Here is a 22928-nt window from a genome sequence, read left to right on the forward strand (position 1 = left end):
GCCTTCCAGCCCGGGTTAAATCCCCCTCCATAGACAGATACTCACCGAAGTCGCCAGATGCTAATGTGTATTGCTCCCAGCAATGACTTCAGCTTCCCTGAGGGATTTAAAGAAAATAAACTGTAAATTCACCTACAGCTTTTAGTGGTCCTGGTAGGTGGATTCTGTTGACCCTGGGCTGAGGTGGTGAAAGAATCTACTCATGAGGATGAGTACACTTATTTATGTAGACTTTGTGAAAGTGGAGTTTAACATCTTTTGTCAGTTGGAATCTAAAAGTATCTCCTTTATTTTAACGATTCGCACTCAGCAAAAACTAACTGATCTCTCACCCCAAACCAAGTTCCCAGATGGCTCTGTAATAAATGGCATGAAATAACAACAAAACAACAGTAATCGTGCGAAGATGAAGGGATGTTGCACATCAATGTTGCACATCGAAATAATACCAAATACCACACCAAAATACCAAGATACATGTAGTGTAGTTTCTTTAACTCATTGTGATGTTTAGTAGCAGAGCCCTCTGCTAATCTATGATGCACACACAAGCAGTATGACTGTACAACATTGTAGACCAATGACCTGAAATATATGCTCAATGCTCAATGTTTCAATATGTTTCAAAGGGTTAAAAGAGGAATTTATGGTGTATGTGGTGTCTACTGAGTCTGGCCCATGGTCTCTTCAGTATCTAGATACCGATCAACATATCTGCATCCTACGATTACGAAATTTGAGTCAAAACCATAATAACAAGAGTTCAGATCTGATCAGTGAAAATTACCACCAATACATTTGTGGATTTTTCAAAATAATCACAAACCGGTTCATTTTTTTCAATAATTGACTGTCATGACGCAGTGAAAAGTAGCACAGAATCCGGAAAATTAAAAAGTACAGATAATTAAAAACTTGGAGGTCAAACGTAACATTAACCTTAAAAGTTGTTGTAGAAAACAAAAACTACTGGTTAGAAGTTACATAAAATCCCCTTTTAATCCAAAACCTGTTGTACTTTTTCCTCCAGTGTTGCTTCCAGTTGTCAGCCATCATTACTTCAAATAAAGCACAACATAAACGGCTATCACAACAAATCATTCCGTCTCTATAGGTTTGGCATACAAATACTACAGATCAAGGAAAAAGCAAAAGAACTATCACATCCCCACATTTCATCTTCTCTCGACAAGCAACTTCTCGAAACTTGAGTTTCATATTAATGAATTTGACTTTGTTTTGGCTCCAACAAGATCTTTAATACTTCCATCTGCAAAAAGATCCAGGCTTACTGTTTAGGATAATTTGAGAAAGCAAATCAACATATTGTCAGAATGCCAAATATTTAGAAAGCATTTACACATTTACAGCGCCACCCCATTATTATAAAATTAACCAACAAACAAACAGATTAAAAGCTCTGAAAAGAATTAGCTGCATAATGGAAAATATTGAATAGGGAAGGTTAGAGCTGCGCTGCATTACAAGAGAGAGGTCTGTAAACTTCCCAGACAGTCTCATTACTGCTCTCATTCCTTTTATACAGATGTGGCAATCAGAGTGACATTTTGAAAACGACTCTCTAAAAGGAGAGGAGACACTTTCCCCAAGTAGGAAAATAATGTCTGAATAATGCAGAGTTTATTGACGTGAATATAATAGGGCACAACAAATCTGCAGCCGGAGACAGATGGTGTGGCATTTAAAGGCAAATTGTGGAAATACTGAAGGTGCAGAGTTGGAGATATGTTATCGTTCAACGTGCTATTGCCCAGTTTCACTGTATATTTTGTACATATCGGTTTGCAGAAACGGTGACAATTTCAAGAACTGAACTTTTAATTCTACTTCTTGACAACATATCTGAGCTAAAAAATAAAAAAAAAACACATTTAAGAATTAAAAACAAGACACTACTTTTGCCTGGCCAAGAAAAGTAGGCCGTGGCACACGGGAATATTGCCTGCTGGTAATTTTGTCTTTTTGGAAAAGAGAACGAAGGAGAAGAATTAGTGGTAACAAGAACAGTGTGAACTTTTAATTGTCTCCGGGTTTTCCAACTGCTTCTGTCCATTGCATCTGCAAGACGGCACGAGAGGAGAACTGGCACGGAGACAAAGATCTAACCGAGTCGTCTGATGTGACCAGAAGTCTGTGTGGTTGTCGTGCGGCAGCTTGCTTGTGTTTGCATATGGTTTAATCAATGTAAACACACTGAATCATTGCACACAGAGCCTCTGCCCAGTGCTTTACTTTTCAAAGGGGAGACTGTCCATTCATGACATGTCGCTCCAGCTTTTTCCCCACATTTGTAATTGAACTATTTTTCATATTTAGTGTAAAGTACAGTGTTTTCTTCTTTTTTTTAAGTCACATCATGTCTTTTGCATGCTTTACCTAAAATAGTTTATTTATGCTGGTAACATTATTCCCATCCCCTCCCCGTGATTTTGGTATGCACTTACTGTCAAGACCTGCTTCCTGTATGTTTATTCTCAGCACATCTGTGATCCGGCTTTCACTAAAACACCCAACACTTTCCTTTGCGCTGCCTCATTTGAATGAAACTGTTTGTGCCTCTCCTCAAACAAACCGGGGAGGATGTGAAAACACGAAACAGAAAAACACAAGACGTGTCGGAAGTGCTCCTCGTGGTCTGACATAAAAAATAAGCTCTCGGGGAGATATTCCGAAAGAGGATGCTGTATTTCAGGAGACGCACGCCGCGGAAAACGAGCTGACTGGTTAGAAGCGACGACAAAAACTGCGCAACAATCAACCGCTTTGGCTTCCTCGAACGCCGCATTGTGCATTGAGTCCAAGTTAGCAACCCACAGGGAGGAAAAAACAAACAAAACATTTGAACAACCGTGATTTATTTGTCAATCTGTCGGTGAGAGAAAATGTTATAATTGTCTTTTTCATTAAGGTTAATCTCAAAGGTTGAGACGCTAAGCCTCTTACTGAAAACCTAAAAACACTTGGAATTTTACATTAATGACAAATCGAGAGTTTAAAACTTTGATTCCATTAAGAGTGTGACGATTAATTACCAACATGCAGGCAGCAGCAAAATAAGCCTCTGTTCATTGTTTTCAACATCTCTGGTATTTCAGATACCTTCTTACTTTAATGTTACAGCTGTTTGCTGCCAACAGGATGGGATAAGTATAGAAATAATGAGGCAATTCTTATTAACAGGGTTTCTCTGCCAATGCTAACGGTTATGTTTTTGAGCAGGACCATTCAGGAACGGCACTCCCACTGTTTTCATCTACAAAAAACAACAATAAACCTTACTGAGTTCATTATATTGATCAATTACTAATGCAGTATTAACAATAGTAAAAGGAGCTACTGTAATTCATTCATAATGCATTATTTATCTCTATCAACACTGCTAGCTATCAGACAGACTGGCAGCATCATTATAATACTTCAAAGTGCCAAAATGATGCGACAATGCGCAAATAGTTATACTCTACATCAGAAAGCGAATCAACTTCTAATAAAACGTGCGCATGAAAGAAAAAAGATGACGCTATTACCAGCTGCTCACAGATTTTATAATAGGTGTTTAAAACTATTTTCATCCACCTTTAACATTTAATCCAAGTCAGGTTCTCGGGATGAGTGAAGATCTCTCCACGTTTAGATAAAAAATATGTAATCTGTACTCCTCAGTGTGAGAATGTAGAATACTTTTTAAGCAGCGTCTGTGCGCGCTGGCGAAGCGATGACTGCTCACAGAGACGGTTTCACAAGCAGATGGTTGATCGAGTTCAATGAATAATTGACTATGATTACCTACTGACTCGATATCAAACGTCATCTCTTCGTGATTCTCTTCACATCTACGATGAGGTGATGAACATGACACCATTGCATGTGTTGCTTTACCTGTTTACTACTTTGATGAGACTGCAAAATTTCAATCATGGCAGCAGGCTTCTGAGGGCTTTAGAAATATATTATATATATGGGGGGGGGTCCCACACACTGTTGAAGTACTTGCTCTAAAATTGTTCTGCAGGTCCTGAAGCTGTGAAGCCTTGTCAAGCTTCAGGTAAACGACACTCCCTCAAAGTCTTCAGATACATGAGACTGAGAGTGAAATGCACTGCGGAGATATAACAGAGTACAACACAGATGGTTTAATGCTCTGAATCTTTCATTGTACTTCAAATCATAATGTTTGGTCTTCGATGGGGGAATAAAATCCTCTTTGAGGAAAGAAATGAAGAACATCTCTCAAGCTAAAGTATGGATTTTGTAAAGGCAGTACATTGCTTGTCTTAAGGCTTCGAGGTGCTATTTAGAATTCTCGCCTCACCAGGTGAAACACAGCAGCTTGATTCCAGGTCTTTCTATTTGAGGTTTGCATCTTTTCTTATTTGTATGGATTCAGCTTACTTGTGTTTTAGGTTAAGCAGTCATTAAATATCTTGTGTGATCTCTTCACCATTCCATCCTAACTGCTTCAATTTGGATATTTTGTTTTGTTATATATTTCTGTAATTCCTCACGTGTTAGAACGTCAGTTTTTGGCATATTAACATGAGATCTGAATATGTTATGTGCTTAAAATGCTGTTCTTCCTGGTGTCAATCTTTTTTTTTTTTTTGCCAGTGTAATACTTTACCTTGTTTTGTGGTTTAGTTGTCTTCATAAAGGTATTTTAATCCACCTTTAATCTATTTACTTAGTTTTTTTTCCTTGTTATTTCATATAAATGTTCCTGTAAAACAGGCTGAATGAGACTGATCTGTGTGGAAGGTGAGTCCAAAGTTTGATTGATTGCTTAGTGAAGCTGTTATAGAGGATGAATATATAGGTGTTGTTGTTGTTGAGCAGGCTTGTGTGTGTGTGTGTGTGTGTGTGTGTGCGTGTGCGTGTGCGTGCGTGTGTGTGTGTGTGTGTACAGATTTCCTACAACAGCTCTGATTTCTTCATCTCTTTGCAATAGCAGTCTTCTGATAAATCACACGCAGCTCGATATTTCAAATAATCCTCACTACCCAGATTATGCAATCCCTTCAGGAAAGCAGCCGGCACATTCACTTTTTTTTTTCTCTCCTTTGGCTGCATTGGCTCCTTACAGGCAGTAAATCAATCAGTTTCTGTTATATTTATAATGAAAAGCCTTGAAATTTCAATGACAAGGCTGCCAACCGCTCGTACTGACCTATCGTGGAAGAAAACTTTATTTTGGTCTCATTGAAATGCTGCAAGAGGGCTCAGAGATGGAAATGAGTGATAGAAGTCAAGAGATTATTGAAGGACAGAGTGTAAGAAGAGGAGAGGCGAAGGTGGAACAGAGGGGATATCTGTGCCTATAGACCTCAGCTGAAAGGATGATACTCTGATGGGGAGATAAGAGAAAGAGGGGATAATAGGAGAAAGAGGACATTGGAAATGGAGAGGGTGAAAGAGAGGCTGAAAATGGATCCTGCGCTGGTCGCCTCTAGAAGGAGAGGATAGCAGCAGCTTTTGCAGATCTACTGATGGAGCGATAGCGGTTGAGGCAAAGTGTATGAATGCAGGGTGGAGGGAGGAAGTATGGATATCTATTCCTGTTCATGCTTCTGTCAGAGACTCCAGTGTTATGTATTATGATCCCGGCAGTTTGCTAGATATCATCAACGAGCCATGAACTCACAACAAAGAAGAGGAGATGTGGACTGGTGGGGGGGAAAAAGAACGATGCCTCCGAGTCTCTCACTGTCGCAAACTATTAGTTAAAGAAATGGAACTGAAACAAATGAAGTGGCCCACAGAGTGAAAACTACTTGTGTATGCAGAAGTGGTTCCTAATAAGCAGACACACAGGTTTTTTTGGCTTTTTTTTTTTTAGGGGGATAAACATAAACAAGACAACCGGGGGAATGACACAAATAAGGACTCGCAGCATTTTAATGGCTGAATTATCATGATTTTTTTTATGCATGGAGTAATGCGTCCCTTTTGGTTCCTGGATTAAGTATGACACACACAGCTGGGACCAGACTGAAGATTTTGCTGGGAGCATGTTCCGCTTGTCTACCAGGGTTCGTCTACGTCTGGCCTTTAGCCAACCCTCGCAGCCCCCACATGCGGAGTTGCATGCAGCAGTGTCACATCTCGCAAACGTTTCCCCAAAGCTGGGTTCACATCAGACAGACGCTCTCCTAAAGCTATATCCATCCACCTCAACCCGCAGCCCACGCTGTGTCACCCGCTATGTACACGGCTGCCTCGCGAGGAACCCTCAGACAAACAGAAGTCTGAACCCCCCCCCCCCCCCTTTTTTTTTTTTTTTTTGCTGTGGCATAAAGCACAACAGAGACACGGATGAGCTCAGTCAGACCAGCCGCCCAGATCAAGCCACTTGTAGCTGGCACTGCCCGGCTCTCCGAGGGGCTCCTCATAATTGCAGCCAAAGTGAAACAATGGACTAAAGCTTGGAAGAAAGACACCACAGGCTTCATGCCAGGCAAACTAAAAGAGAGACAGAATGAAAGAGGGGGGGGGGGGGGGACAAAACGTGAACGACCCGAGATGATAAGCGAGCATCAGCATATCTCTTCTTGACTCTTTTATGGATACAAGATTAGAGCCGCATTAAAAGGACGTGATTAAGGGGGCAAGTGGAAGCTGCTCCACCTTGAGGTCTGTTGTCAAGGCTCTGTGGCGGTCTGTCAAGAGCTTCTGGCATGAGCCTGGAGGGGGGGAGAGAGGAAGAGGTGGACGGAAAATAAAGAGGCATCCAGGGACATGGATGGAGCTGAATGGATGTTTGTATTCCTGAATGTAGAGAAGTGACCGTCATTGTCACCGTGACTGAGTGGCTTTTGGATCTTTTTTTTTTTTTTTTTTTTTCCCCAACACAGTGTCATTTCAGGCTATTTGCAGCTTTTTGATCTTGGTCTAATGTGAGAAAACCTGGAAGTCAGAATGTCGTTCTGATTTTCCTCCTTTTGTTTATTTCACCCTCTTAAATCAAGCCATGGCCTTCAGTCAAACGAACAATACCTTCCGCTCCAGTCTCCACACAATTATATAAAGTATATCTATATTATTGCACATTATATGGAGAAAGATTCCTTGAAAAAAAATTTCAGTGGTTGACTTTGTCCTGGAAAATGCACGTTTTTGAAGCAAGTCTGCAGGGCTAACGGCTCATGTCAGGAACAGTAGATTGTTGTTTATTCATAAGTTCTTGTCTGTTTTTATAATCATTAATAAAGATGAGGAGGTCTGATAGTGGGGGGGGGAAAAGCAACGGTAAATTTGGCAATGTCTTTTCCCTCGCCTTCTTAATGCTTTAGGCACAAATCAGAAGTGAAACTACATCTACACGCACTGACAAGTTCTGAGATTACATAAGAGGTATGATTTTGAAATGAATAATTGTTTAAAGTTTTACATTTGAAACTCAACTTTGTACCATTGTTTTCAAGCAAGGTTATGACAGACTACCCTAATTTCCCCCCAATAAACCACTGTTGTTCCATGAAACGGATCTTTTTTTCAGTTAATGTTTTGTTTAGTTGGCTGAGAAGATGAATTCAATCCACTAGTGAACCACCCCTGTTGGCTGTATTTGTTTATTTTTATTTTTTATCTATAAGACGTTTGCGCTTCACATTTAAAGTACAATATAATCAAATAAAGCTAAATTCTAAAGCATTTACCTTGAAAACAATTAACTGCTGTAATTTTATTGACATTCATTATCTTCATGTTCATGGTCTAGTATGCAGAATTACATGGAGTGATTGTGTGTTAACTCCAAAAATGATTAAAATTGTGATATATCATGTTTTAAGAGCTCATGCGTCAAATTAATTCAACATAGTTTAAATATTTGCCTTCAATCATTTATTTAACAATGTATGAATACATATTGATTGAATTAAGTTTTTGAGTTATTAACATGTGTTTGGAATATGAAATTACCGAAGAGTTTAACGAATTTAGATTGCTTTGTTCAGTAAAGCCTATATAAACAAAGTAATGGTATGCTTTGAAAACACTAATAAGTTTTGTTATACAAGCAAACTGTGACTGTACAACAAACATCCAGTATTTAACAGAGTAAATGTTGCACTTATTTACATCGCAGAGATAAGACAAATTACGAGCTGCTTTGTGTTGATAAAGTCACAAAAATAGCAAATTTGTTGCTGATAGTCAATATTTGAATGAAGAAAACATGATAATCTGATGGTTTACCAAACAAATAAAGAAACCGGTGCTTATTGGGAGGGGGTCTACTGTTGTGAAGTGGTTTGCACTCCAGGTCAAAATGTGCATTTGAGGTTACTTGTGATTGTAAATTGCCTTTTGTTGTGCATGTGAGTGTGGGAGATTGTGTGCATCTGCATTTGCAGTGTGATGGACCCTGCCTTCACCCATAGTCTAGGATCTGCACCAGCGTCCCTTCCCCGTGAATAGGATAAATTAGTTTGGAAAGGATGGATGATAAATGGAGAATCAGGGGTTCTCTCACATTGAGATTGAGATCCGAAGGTCATAAAGAGCAGAGTTCTTCTAGTGCTAGTTCAAGGCTTTACATGTAAAATATAAAGCAAGTCTTCTGTCTGCTACTGTTTTCTACTGTTGTGTTCTTTATTTTTTTTTAAAGGGTGTAGTTTTTGTACATCTCCCTTAGTCGTACGATAAAATTCCACCATTAATCATGATTATTAAACCAGCTTCTTTTCAAAAAAAAAAAAAAAAAATGAATGAGAACAAATTCTACAATTTAAAGGCATCGCCTTGATCCCCAGATTTCTGCTGCTGCTGCGCTGCCTGAAGCTCTCTGTTGGGAAACTATTGAGTTAGTTTGACTAACTTATGCATTAAATTCTTAGGCCCATATTAAACTTGTTAAACTGTTTTTAACATTGTCCGTTTTCCTAAGGCTGCCTTTATATTTAATTTTGATGTGTGTATTTCCTTCCCTTAAACCTCTTAAGAACCTTTTTTTTTTTTTTTCCAAAAAAAGTTTTTATTAATTTTTATAACATAACACACAACAAAACACACACACAAAAAAAAAAAAACACATCACACTGCCCGTTTAGAAAGAATTAACAAAGGTAAAGTAACCATCACACTATTACTCATGCTCAAAGGTCTTTGACATACAACATGAAAGGCCCCCAGACACTCTCAAAAACATTTTGTCTGCCCTTCAACACATAGGTGATCTTCTCCAATGGGAGTGTTGACAACATCTGCTGCCTCCACTGTTCCACAGAAGGTCCATGACTCTTTTTCCAAAATAGTGATATACATCTCTTAGCATTCAACAGGCTTATATTTATAAACATTTTTTCACTCCTTGTATATGTACATTCCTCTGGGTATAAACCAAATATGAATAGCTTTCGGTCCAATATAAATTTCCTAGACATAATTTTTTCAATGACACCTCTTATTTGTTCCCAAAACATTATAATCTTCCTACAATACCACATACAATGAGCCAGTGTTCCCCTACAGTCGGTGCATTTTGGACATAGATCAGGAATGTTACCATTATATCTATGAAGATCTACCGGTGTTACATATACTCGCATTAACCATTTAAACTGTATTAATCTGAGGCGTACGTTAATAGATGTGGTATGTGCCAAGTTACATGCAGCCCTCCACTCCTCCACAGTTAAATCCAATGACAAATCCTCGTTCCAAGCTTTGAGTCTGCCATATGAATCTTCAGGATCTCTTCCCATCATAAAATTATATATCTGTGATATTATGCCTTTCTTTTGACTATCCTTTGTCATAATTTCCTCTAAGTCTGAGTGTGTAGGTTTCGTTAGTATATTGTTCTGGGTTTTGTGTATGTAACTTCGCAATTGAAGATATTTAAAGAAATGTTTTTTATCTATATGAAATTTATCTTGTAACTCCTGAAAGCTCATTAATGTATCACAGTTAGGTAGGTAAACATCTCGAATCCTTCCCAATCCTTTGACTAAGAACCTATTTTGAGTTTCTGTGATTATACACACCCAAATGTCAACGCTATAGGAGTAGATGAACAATATGTGATATTCTTATTTGGTGGATTATTATGACCTGAATTTGCACAAGAAGGCCTTCACTGGCGTTCAACTGGACCAACAGAAACAAAATGTACAGAATGCTAGATTCCTGATTATTACTTCAATGGTTATATTTGTATCATAAAACAAACACAGTATGTCTTTTGTACAGAAAGCAAGCTTTCAAAGAAGGTATAATATACATATAGCGAAAAATATGAAAACCTCAGGAAAACTGGAATAGCAAAAATAAAATCAAACCTTCCCCGATCGGGGAGGACGGTCCTCAAGGGGTTAACATCTTGTTCTAGATGGCAATCACTTGTTCTCATGTTGAAACAAATGTTGTATAACACGGAGGATGTGAAGTCTGACCATATCTCGACATGATTTCTAATCTCGTTGAGCATTAGTCATAGATGCGTCAGCAGAGATTCTGACAAATCACAAATGAGAGAGTGATGCAGGATTTTATCAGTGTGCACGTGATAACTTTAGTATCTTCCATAGAAATAATACATTCAATCTCCCGCTGCTGCACTGAGCTAATGGAACTGAGCTTCAGTGGCACGATGACATTGCAAATTTCTCCCGATTTGATGACAAATGTAACCGCACTAGAGAGCAATCTTGTGTTTTTATTTGCGTGTAGTAAAATCTCTCACTTAATCAGGCATGTTGATTAAGACTCTAATTTGAAGCAGGGGAAAGGAGGAGGAGTAGATGAAGTGTGTGTGTGTGTGTGGGGGGGGGGGGTGAGCATTGTACATAATATCAGTCAGTCATTGCAGAGGATTACAGTGTCTTCAGAGAACATTGCTGTTTTACATTACTTCATTAGGCTCCCTTTGATAACCTTTCATTTCACATTATTAGTTTTCATTTAATCCCAGCCCATGTCTAAGCTGCTGTCTGCAATGTACGGCGCCATGGCAAAAAGCCTGTGGAGAGACAACTCTTCTACAAGTGTAGGTCTGCGTAATTAAGCATTAAGCCACGAGAGGCAGAGCTTTGCAGCGATTTCTCAACAGCTGCTGTAAGATGTGTGGGTAAGCACGACTTCTTAGTTGCTCTTAAATAATAGTCATGATCATCCTCTTGTAGCATTCAAACAAGGTTTGATTCCACCCTTATATGGCCTTATGTGGAGTTTACACGTTCGCCCTTTGCATGCATCTGTTTGTCCTCGCACCCTCGCTTCTTTTCCCATCCCAAAACAAACTTGCGAGGCTAATTGGTGACTAAATTGTAAGTATGACTCTATCTCTGGGATTGCTCTGTGATGCACTGGCACCCTGTTGGGGGTGTGCCCTGCCTTTCAGCGAGCTGGGATCGGCTCCAGCAACCCTCAGTTGGATGAATCACTTATAAAACCAAGATAGATGAATGTTTCACCCGATTATATATGATATATATTTGCATTTTTAAATATTTTACTTCTTTTCTTTCGATTTTACACTTTCGCTGAGGACTCTGCCCTCCGCCTTTCCCATTTTAATTCGCTGCCTACACATGGGAGATTGGAAACTAAGCATGCATGTAATCCAGCATTTCTGTTTGCAGTTTTGTCTCGATGATAACAGCCTTGTAGTTTACTGTTCCCTTTTCAGTAGCCATATCAAATCTGTGTGAAGACGATGCAAAAGCAAACCCAAAACTTCTGACTGCTGTTCATTCAAATTATAACAATATAGCGTATTACAAAAGTGGAGTTTTGTTTTAGAGGAAAGCATTAAACAAACAAGCACAGAGCTCATTCTTCAAATATGCATGTAGAGTGTAAGATTTGGTTACTTCTGGCATTTTCTCTTGAGGCAGCCGTCTTTGGCCTTTTCAAATATTACCAGGGTGAATGGAACAAGCAGAGCTGGCCACAGCTCTAAAGATTTACTGACAATAAACTGCCATTGGTGTGAAGAGGCTGCTTATCGACTGATGTTTGTAATTAACCAGTATGAGTTGGTGGGATGCCCCACAGACAGGTAAAACACAAGTTACTCTCCTGTATTTCTGAAACAGTCGCTGCTGAAAGTGTTTTCTTGGGTATTGAACAAGTGTTTACAATCAATAATCAAGGTGTTACATCACCAATTTCACTTCAATTTTGTTTTCTTTTTAAATATCATTACAAGATGGAATTTTCTTCAAGTTGTGTAAATGTTTTTATATTTCTATGAACTGCTTTGTGGATCATAATAGAGGACAGATTGTCAATCACTTTCCAAATGAGAAAGTGGCATCAATTGACAACAAAACATCTTTTGTAAAAATGTCCCTATAATTTTATGTGACTGGCAAAAACAAACAAAAGGTAGGTGAAATTATATAGCATGCCAACTAGAAACTCAGTGGAAGTAGGTTGAGGTGGATGGATGGATCATTTATAGAGGTCCAAGAGAGAACAATTAATGCTGATTGTAATGGTTGGCATCATGTAGCGTGACAAAACTTGATCATGTATTTATTTTTTACTGCCGCATCTCTATTTTCTATAGAATCAGATCAGGCTTAGATGCACCTGTTGGAGTTGATTGCGCACCAACTAGTGTTCCATTTCCATTAAGACACACCAAAGAGATGCCTGAAGTCTTTTTTAACGAAAGCGGCATGAAAGTGCATTAAGCTGCACAGTGAAGAAGTAGTATACCTTTAAAATAAACTAAAAAAACACCTGCACTCTTGTGTTCCTCCTCGTTGGATCAGCAGTGCTTTCATTAGATCATTAACACCAATTATTGTGTAGTCATTCATTGTAACTGTCTTTTCTCCTGCAATGAAGACTGTTGTCCTGATTATAGAATTTTTTTTTAACTGCATCAGATCTGTATTGCACCAAATATGGTGGTTTCGATGTCATCAAACTTGAGCAAAACTGAAACTTCCAGTTACATAGCCTGAAATTGACAACCTGCCTTGGAAGTACATCAGCTGCTCTATGCAGATATGAAACAACTTTCTATTTGCATGTTCAAAATATGAGCCATTTTAGAAACGATTGAAAATAATTTTCGGTTTGTGGAAAAAGACACTCTGGTTACACTCAAGTGAGTTTATTTATAGATCACATTTAAAACAAACAAAAGTGCCCTACACAAAGGTTTCATCATAAAATCATTTGATGCTACCATCAAATAAAATCACAGTCATAATATTACAGTAAGACATGACACTGTTTGCTTGTGTTGCTGCTTTCACCCCTAAAAAAAACTATTCATAGACCATCGTACTGGTTTTCTTCCTTTGGGTGAGTTTTTTGCTATAGTACATCTCCACTTCCCACTGTGCAAGAATATTTGCATGCTGTGGGAGGATGCGGCAGGTTTGGACACCAGACACCAAACATTAGCCGATCTTAACGTTGCATCCACATACTAATAAATCTGTCGGCAAGTTTAAAATGCAGGTTTCTGCAGGGTGAGGCAGAAATTATGTTCGCTGGGTGAAAGCTGCAATTTCCTAGATACCCAATAAAGCTCTCCTATTATACATTAATGGTCCGAGCCTGTCATCTTTTTTTTACATGGTCTGGAATAATTGAAATGCTGGGCTTTTAAATTCCCATCAGTTGTCTTGGAAAATGCTCATTTCAGGCCTGGATCATTACAGGCTGCATCACAGGCAAAACACACAGATTGTAAAGAATGAACTGCATGGCATCAAGTCAAAGTTCTGCGGCATGATTTGATTGTCAAAAACGTGGTATTTGATTACACTGGATTGGCACAATCTCTCTTCTACCTGAAATCAAATGCATTTTTTTTTTTTTAATAGTATTCAAAGAAAAATAACAGAACAATACGAAACAATACAAAGCTAATGTGTTCCTCCTCTGTTTATGCTAAGACATTTAGTGTCACTTGTGTGAAATTGATTACGCACTACACACACCGAGAGGAGATATGAAGACTCACTAACAAGTTTTCACAAGGACAAAAACCCAACTGAGACTTAAAAAAAAAAAAAAAATGATCGAAAGACAAATCATGACAGACATATTAATAAACCCAACAATGCGGTCAGCCCCATGAATTTATGTCAGAAGAAAGTAACCCAGCTTAATTTGTTGTCCAAACAAAATCTGTGAAATTTATTTGGCTTGACACGCATTCTTTCAGCCGTCTCCTCCGGGCAAGCGGCAGATCTGTTTACAGCTGATAATCGTATCAGATTCAAAATTCACTCATCATCTTGTCCCAACAAATCTCCATCTCTTTGATTGATCATCCCTGCCACATAATGAGAGCTAATCTGAGCAATCCTTTGTTTTTTTTGTGTGTGTGTGTCTGTTTGTCAGGGCTGAAGATCCGCGAGGTGATGATCAACGTGTCACGTCAGCAGGTGGAGGACTTTCACGGCCCCGAGGATTACTGGTGTCTGTGCGTCGCCTGGAGTCACCTGGGAACCTCCAAGAGCCGCAAGGCAACCGTCCGCATCGCCTGTAAGCAACTCGGCGTCACTCTGATAGCAGCCTGGCCTGACTTTCTTTGAAAAGGTTACCCTCCTTCAAAGTGGAGGTGTGATTTTGCAGGAGCGTTCTCCTCCGTGTCCACGTGTGTTCAGTGCGGGCAGAAAAGGTCACGCGTGAAACAACGTGACTTGTAATGTGCATGTTTGATCCCTCCCTTCATGCTATTGTGTGTGTTCTTTAATCCAGACTGTTTATTCTGCTCCACAGACCTGAGGAAGAACTTTGAGCAGGACCCCCAAGGCACCGAGGTGCCTCTGAATGGCATGATTGTGTTGCACTGCCGTCCCCCAGAGGGAGTGCCCGTGGCTGAGGTGAGGGCTCCTTGCACTTCAAACATGGAACATTTTCTCCTGTTTTGCCTGGAGAGCAGCCGTCATCTGTCTGGTTCGCTCGCAGCGCGGCTCTGTTTCCGTGATGCATTGTTTTGTTGCTCTCCAGCTGTACCAAATCAAAGGCACATCGGCACGTTTCCCCTTTCAGTTTTTGTATAAATCAGAGCGGCAGTTGATGAGCTGAAGCCACTATTTGTTTAGTTTGCCAGAGTTACTGTGTTGGAGTTGGAGCCATCACTCATACGCTGGGAGTAATATCCATCTATATGCATCGCTATGTCTTCTGTGTGCTATGTCCTCAGGTAAAAGGATGCATGGCTGTGACTTATTTTGATGCCATGTATTCATTTTGCTCTCGCTATCATTCTCTTGCTGTGTGTGTGTGTGTGTGTGTGTGTGTGTGTGTGTGTGTGTGTGTGTGTGTGTGTGTGTGTGTGTGTGTGTGTGTGTGTGTGTGTGTGTGTGTGTGTGTGTGTGTGTGTGTGTGTGTGTGTGTGTGTGTGTGTGTGTGTGCACGCGCACAAGAGCGTCTGTCATTGCCATTTTAATTTTCACTATGAATACAAAATGAGGCTCTCATGGACAGTCCTGTTGAGTGGTGTGTTGCGCTGCGGCTCTGATGTTGTGTGCCTTCATGTGGAGGCTCAGTCGACAGATATGTCAATATCAAAGCCTGTGTGCCCAAGCATCTGAAGCTTTGCATTTACTTAAAGGCACAGTCTGTGATCTATTCGTAAACAAAATGACAGTCAGAGCGGGGAATTTCAAAGCACAGGACCGGAACCCCCTGCTATTATGGCCAAATAGACTGACAGTCCTTTACATACGCTTTCTAATGAGTTATAAATCCTTTGTGGTGATAATGGGGAGAGCTTTTGTTTACATCAGTGAAAACCCTTGTATATCATGTACACACTCTACAAGTCAAACTTTTTAATTGCATTCCATACTGTGGGTGATTGTGATCATGACCCATTTCCCATCCGTTTTGATTTTTTTTTCAAACACATTGGATCTGATATGAAGCCATAAATATAGACCAGATATAATATATTTCATATGCTACTTGTTTCTTCCTTAAAGTTGATTATAGTTATCATGTCAGGATGGTTCAGAAATCTCAAGGTGCATCTTCACACCAATTCATCCAACTTGGGGTCTTGGGGTGCTGCAGCCAATCCCAGCTGACTATTTAACAAAACAGGCTACAAGCTCGACAGAAGGAGAGAGTTCCAACTATTCAAGAACTATGTTGTATGGTTTCCTCTTTTTTTTTAACTGCATCATTGAGTCTGGATCACAAGTGAGTGTTTTTGTTAGATCTCCTTTACATTCCTATTTCGAGTGCATAACAAGCCTGCTATCAATGTAAATTGAGCTCTTAGCACATCCATAATATGACTGATCAGTGCTTATATCTGCTCCTAAATGGATGATTTACATATGTTTATGTGCCAGGATTTGACAAGTCCTTTCTGTAGTTGGTTATTTTGACTCACAGGCTGATAAAATGGAATTGAATTCTTCCCTGGATCTACTCTGTATGTAAGAAAGTTTTGAGAAGTGTAATGCTATCGCAAGCAGAAGCTGTCAAATGGTGGATCACATTTTATCATATCAATCGATAGACAGAAGACAAAATGTGGTATACAAGAACAAATATATAACATTCAAAAAAATATGTTCATATTTTCACGTTATATACAGTACATCAGTAAGAATCCTGCATGCCACTTGTTTTATATTTGAACTACCGGTATTGACTTTTCTGGATTCCTGTTTGATGTTTCACAACAAGAATGACAGAGATAAAGAGTTTGAAGATCTGCTCTCAGTGATCTCATCTTTCAAAATGGAAGACAGATTTTCAGTAAAACAAAACTTTTTTAAGGTAGAATATTTGATTAATGTGTCCTCTGACTTACAGAGTATCACCGACTACCTCTTGAAGTTTTTCCTTTACCCTCCAATCCATCAGTTTAAGATCGAAACCTTCACAGTAAAGTATTTGTTGTCAAACCATTCAAAGTTTTGATTTTAAAGAACTCTGCAGATAAACCGGGAGAGAGAGCTTCACTTTAAGTGGACTTGCAGTAGTTGCGTGTGAACTTACAATACATTTCTATATTTGTACAATGTGATCAGGCAAACTGATTTTATTGAAAAGAAGTAAATGAGGTCATCCTGAATAAGCTGATTTAAAGCTGGGTTTTGTAAATCACACAAATTAAAACTTAACAAAGAAATCCACCTTAAAAATCACTGTGAATTCTGATCCACACCTTTGTATCGCAATAATAAAGGAATCCTAAAATGGGATTTACTGCAGGACTTACGGGTCTGTTGATTTTCATGACAATGTGTAGATAAGTAGAAAATTAGTAATTCAGAATAATTCATTTATATATTTAATTATCATTATGCCACACTACAGCTGGCATTGTGATTGTGGTTTCACGGTTTTTAAGCTGAAGTCGCCTATAATGCAAAGACCAATTAGCATTGCTCTGCGTGAGCTTGCATGGCTGCTGCAATTCAGAGCTGCAAAGGTAATACTGTTTGCCGGAGTGATTATTCAAGTGTTTACTCTTTTTTGCTGTGTCTAATCCTCTGATGACTGTTTTCATGCTCACTTACAGTATTTACAATAAATAGAGTCCTGAGAACTGTATTATCATTAGCTAGCCAGCTCATTTCGCATGCTTCCCTGCCTTTTTAGTAATAAATAGGCACATATAGGAGATACATTTACTTAATGCCAGACAAAATGTGCTGCCTTGTTTGGAATATTTTTTTGAATTGAAACTGCACTTCAAGAAAATAATTCAATAGAGATAGATTTCAAAATTTCTGTTTTGTTTTAAGAGACATTGGTTTTATATCTCAAGACTTTATCTCGCCTTAGTTTCTAATGCAAAAGTATGGTGTGTTGCTAAAGACAGGACCCAATGAAATAAAGAAAGAATCAAAACATAGTCATAACTACCAATGTCGGTTGTAGCAATGTAGTGAAAGTTGAAATAGTATAAGTAGAAAGTGTAGGATGGAAAGACACCATTCCCTGTGGGATGCATCAAACTGCCAGAATAAATAAATTATAAAATGTTTACTGCAAGACAAAATGACTTTTCTTGTCATCATATTATATCGCTTTTTTTCAGTTCAAGTGAACATCCTTCCCACTGTTTTCAGCACCTGCTTCATCCAAGTTCGAGTCATGCGGAGCAGCAGCAGCAGCCGATCACAGCTGACTGTGTGAATATGGTTGCATCCTGTGTATTACAGAGCTAACACCAAAAGACAATCACACCTTCACACATTCACACCTACAGCAGATGAAAGTCCCAGATGAACTTAGAAAGCATGCCAATGATAGCAGGAGAAATCCAGAGGCAGCCAACAGGTTTTTAACAAGGACATGTCTCGCTATGAGGTGGCAGAGCTCACCACGACGATACCATGCCATCCATTCAAACTGGATACCACATCATAAATAATAGACTGCTGCAAGCATGTAAACAATAGATATCAGATAGGCTACCTACTGAGGGCTTATCACTTATCATAAAAGTCTAAGCATTAAACAAGCGATTGTGTCAAATAAATATGGAAAAAAATTTCATGAATAGTATTTTTCGAAGCACTTTATTTATCATCGAGTAAATCTACAGGTTGTTTTGTGTTTGGATTGTTTCCGAAAGCCAAAATACCAAGAAAGGTGGCATACACACACAGAGAGAACATGCAAACTCCTCACAGAATGGCTCTCAAAACAGGTTCAAATCAGGTCCCTTATCGCTATATATGGATTTTACAACTATATCATCATACCACCCACATGATCTGAAACAGATACTGTTCGATTAAAAAAACAACCAAAAAAAAACAGACTGCCAAAGATAACTGCAAACTTCAGAATCAATAAATATGTATCTGCTGATGTTTGCAGACTCACAGTGTCTAATTGTAAGGTGTATTCAGTGTGCCTCATCCTGTTGACTTGAGGCTAAATATTTTTTCTTCAGCATGCCGCATTGTTATTTTCCGCAATGCCGGCTAAATAAAAGGGTCACCCAAAAGATGTGGATTGGGCTTTTGAACCCCTTAATGGTGACAAAGAACTCTGTGGCACACATAATGCACCTAAAACCGTGCCTTTGTGTGTGCGCCTGTGTGCGTTTGATGAATGATTCAGCTCACACAAATGGAGCATCGGTGTACCACGAGTCTCCCCGATGCATTGTGGTCATCAAATAGGCAACTCCTCATGCATTCATTAATGTGACTCCGGCTAACAAAGAGAATGGTATTAGTAAATAATGCAGCGACAAATCCAGCTCCCTCAAGTCGGACTGGCACCTCCCCCCCAAAAAAATTAATAAATAAATAGAAGTATCTAGAGTTTGAGATGTGACTTTGCTCTTTTTTTTTATGACTTTAGGCATTGCTGAGAGGTTAAATCCTTTTTTTTTTTTTTTTTGCAACTAACACTGTGAAATTTGGCTCGGGGAGAAGCTGAAGCTCGGCTACATTTCCAGTTTCAAGGAATTGAGGTCACGACGCTGTGTGATCTGCTAAACTCTATTTGTATTCTGACGCATATTTATTTTGGTTCTGATGGCTGTTTATTTATTTTTTTTAACCTTTCTTAGTCTGATGAGAATTAATACTGTTGAAGTGATACGAACACTTAATTTTTGTAGCTCAGTTCACGACGCTCAGTTGACATGATGCAAATGAAATGGGGTCCAACTCTGTGTGCTGTTTTAACACACAAACAGCCCAGTTTACAGCTTGAAATCCCCTTATGTTGCTGCTCTGTTCGCGTTCTCAGAGGCGACACGCTAACAGTGAGAGAGAGGGAAGAACTTTATCCGCATCTTGCCGTGGCTAAGCCACCCGGGAGTTTATTGGGCTGCTGTGTTGGATGTTAATGAAAATCAGAGAATGCCATATTATCTGTCCCAGCAGTGATAGAGGCAATAATCTGCGCACATTCCAAGTCAGACCACGGAGAATGGATCATAGTAAAACAGCTTAAAGCCCGCTCCGGTTTATTGGTGACAAGAGTTTAAACTGGCTTCTCTTTTTTATAGACCTCGATTTTTACAATACACATTTCTATACACTCTAATGTTCAGTAAGATCATCTGCTTTTATTGAAGCAGAAAGGGGCAAAAAAAACATACATCTCTTTATTTTTCTTACAACTGAGCTAAAATTTAAGTTGATATTCCCGAATTTCAAACAAAGTACAGAAATGTGTGTTTCTTTGTTGTGAGAGTAAAAGTTAGCAATGAATCAAACGCCAATCTGCTATTCCCACAAAAGCATGTCTCCTACAAAAACAATGTGTAACTTTTTTGTTTGTTTGAATTTTTTGAAACCTATTTATTGTTGTGATATCACCCCTTTAAATAGTTGTGTTGATTTATGCTCAAATATTGTATAAAATTACTTAGTCGACTTCCACACAGTCAATCAGCACAATAGATTATGTTTTGTGATGCGAGTTGGAGCATTTTCAAACGGTTCCACCTTGGGAGATGTTTTTAACGATTACTGTGTTGTGATAACAAACAGCCAAAATTAAATTAAAGTTTTCAGTTTTCACTTGAAAGTGCCTTTGAAATTAACTTTAGTATAGTTTTCCAGTGCCGTACTGTAAACACAAAGCTGTATATATATATATATATATATATACTCAGTGTCATTCCGTCCATGACAGCCGATTTAAGACTGATTCATGTTTAACATTGGATATACTTACTGTCACACACAAGCCTTTATATCTCTACTCTCTGTTCATTTTGTTCATATTTTTATTTGTCGCCTTGAAGCCGACACATACGAACCAGGTGTTGTACCAGCAGTAGACATGGGGAGGCGGTGTTGATATTAAAAACAAATAACAAATGGCACATTTTGAGATAGACAATATAGAAAACGTGACTGAAGTATTTACCCATTTATTTTGTCACAGGATCAAACAAGACTATTTGCAACACATTTCATAAATGGGAAGTTCCTAAGAACACACATATAATTTATACATTATTTCATTTCAGTGTTTAAACATCAGTCACAATATGTCAATATTATCTGCATGATTGATTTAAGAAATCTAATAGAGAACCATCAGAAAATAATCAGTTGCTGAGACGTAAATATGACAGGAAATTATAGGAAGCGTACTCGGTGATGGAGTAAAAATAAATAATGAAACTTTCAAACCTCATGAACTCTGTGCTTATATCTCATGATTGTGGAGCTGCGTGGCCAATTTTCCTCCCTGAAAAATAAGTGAGAACCTGAGAAAAATGTGTTTATCACAATAAGGAAGGTGATTAGTTTATCCAGCATGTAGGAAGTGTTCACGTCAGTCTGACTCGAGGAGGAAACTGTTTACACCTCTTTTATACAAGCCTACTTAAAGTGACAGCCAGTAAAATACCCACTCAGCTATGCCAGCTCTTAATGACCGAGGTGTAAATTGGCTTTGCAAGGCTAAAAGTTTACTGGCGCATTGAAAAAAATGTTCCACAGTAACTTCAGGGGCGGGAGGGAAAAAAAAAAAAGTTTACAATCATTAGCTCCATAATAACCACCCTGCTATTCCATACCAAGTGCAATTAATCATCAAGCCTCACATCCAAAGTCATTTGAAGTGCTTAAAATGTAATTATTCAGTTATAAACATAACATTTCCAGAGACGGTGTGGAGATAAACCAAGGACACGACAAGGGTTTAGCCACCCTCCCGCCTCCGGAATATGTTGCTGTCAGAATTGGAAGGCTCATTTGTTTAATGTGATTTCATGAAAGTTGCTGTTGCATTGAGAAAAGGCCATACATGACTGAGGGAAGGCGGACAAGATACAGGCACGAAGGGGCGGCGGCAGTGGGGGTAGCAGAACGCCTGTTAATGAAACTCAACTTTAATTGAATCAGATGGAACAAAACCCACCGCTTTGTAATCGTCTCCATGTCGCCTTCACTTCTCATTTAAATGACTGTAAATGTAGGTCAGTACGTCTGCTTTAAGAAGAATCGAGTGTCTCGGCCCGCTCCACAGAGAAACCCGACGGACTCGTGAAGTTAAGCTATGGATGGCACCGCGCTTTGGTATAAGGTATATTTTCCCTTGGTATTCCAGTCCAAAAACATAAATTGAGTGATATTAGTGACTCTAAATTTCCCAAACGAGTGAAAGTCTTTGTGGGTTTTTTTAATGGAATGGACTGACAACCTGTCCAGGGTGTACCCTCTCTTTCACTAATAGTCTTCTGCTCTCCTGAACAGGATAAGGCAGCACAGAATGCTGCTCGTGCTTCCCTGGGTAATTATCCTGATCTGACAGTGCGATGATGGATTATTCTTACTGAGAACTCCGTATTTTACAACTTCCCAGTTACTCATAAACCCGTCATTAGTTTAAAGACCCCCCGCAGACTGTTAATGCTACCTCTAATGTGTCAGTTCTTGATTTGCTCCCTCTCTTCTTCCTGGAAAAGAGAGAGACAAAGGTTAGTGCGTCTCACCAGCGTAACTGCTGCTCAGTGGTCAACATGCCCACCCCGGACATATGCTCCCGTAAGACCTGGCCCCCGCTGGATGAGGTGTGGTGTGGTTCAACACTGCTTGCTGCTATCTAAGTGGAACAAATTTACCAATTAAGCAAATCCGTTTCTTGTCGTCCCCAGGCTCTGGCTTATCAGCCTCATTTGAGTCTGTCCTGTCCCTGCCTCCTCATCAGCATGTGCATCTCTCTATCGCGTTTCTCCCTGAAGGGGAGACTCGAGGACCGCCGCCGAATGCATATCGCGCTCCAGGATTATAGGCATCCTGCAGTGAACACTGGAAACAAGTTAGAAGGGGGGGGGTGCGAAGAATAAGATGGACTAATCAAAGGAAAGAAGCGTGAGGCTCGATAAAAACCAAACGCAACACAAACCGATCTTAAAAGCTCCCTGAGATAAGTGAATTCACATAAATTCAACTGTGATTATAGAGAGACTCCGGGGATGATTATTCAGTTAGTTATATTGAAGAGCACCACAACTGCTGTTTAATAGTTTAATTAAGCCACGT

The 22928-nt window shown here is 39.2% G+C and overlaps 1 protein-coding gene across 1 annotated transcript in view; it reads left to right on the forward strand.

The window, feature by feature from the left end:
- LOC308140061 (netrin receptor UNC5D-like) overlaps positions 1-22928 on the forward strand; it is a gene marked incomplete at both ends in the record, with an annotated part of 187675 nt that overhangs the window by 115061 nt on the left and 49686 nt on the right. Inside the window, 2 exons of the mRNA XM_080509720.1 lie at positions 14332-14475; positions 14713-14816. Of these exons, the coding sequence (XP_080365846.1) occupies positions 14332-14475; positions 14713-14816 (248 nt within the window). The remainder of the gene's footprint in view (positions 1-14331; positions 14476-14712; positions 14817-22928) is intronic.

This window comes from Blennius ocellaris (genome assembly GCF_963422515.1).
Source record: "Blennius ocellaris genome assembly, chromosome: 15".
In the NCBI taxonomy this organism is placed as follows: Eukaryota; Metazoa; Chordata; class Actinopteri; order Blenniiformes; family Blenniidae; genus Blennius; species Blennius ocellaris.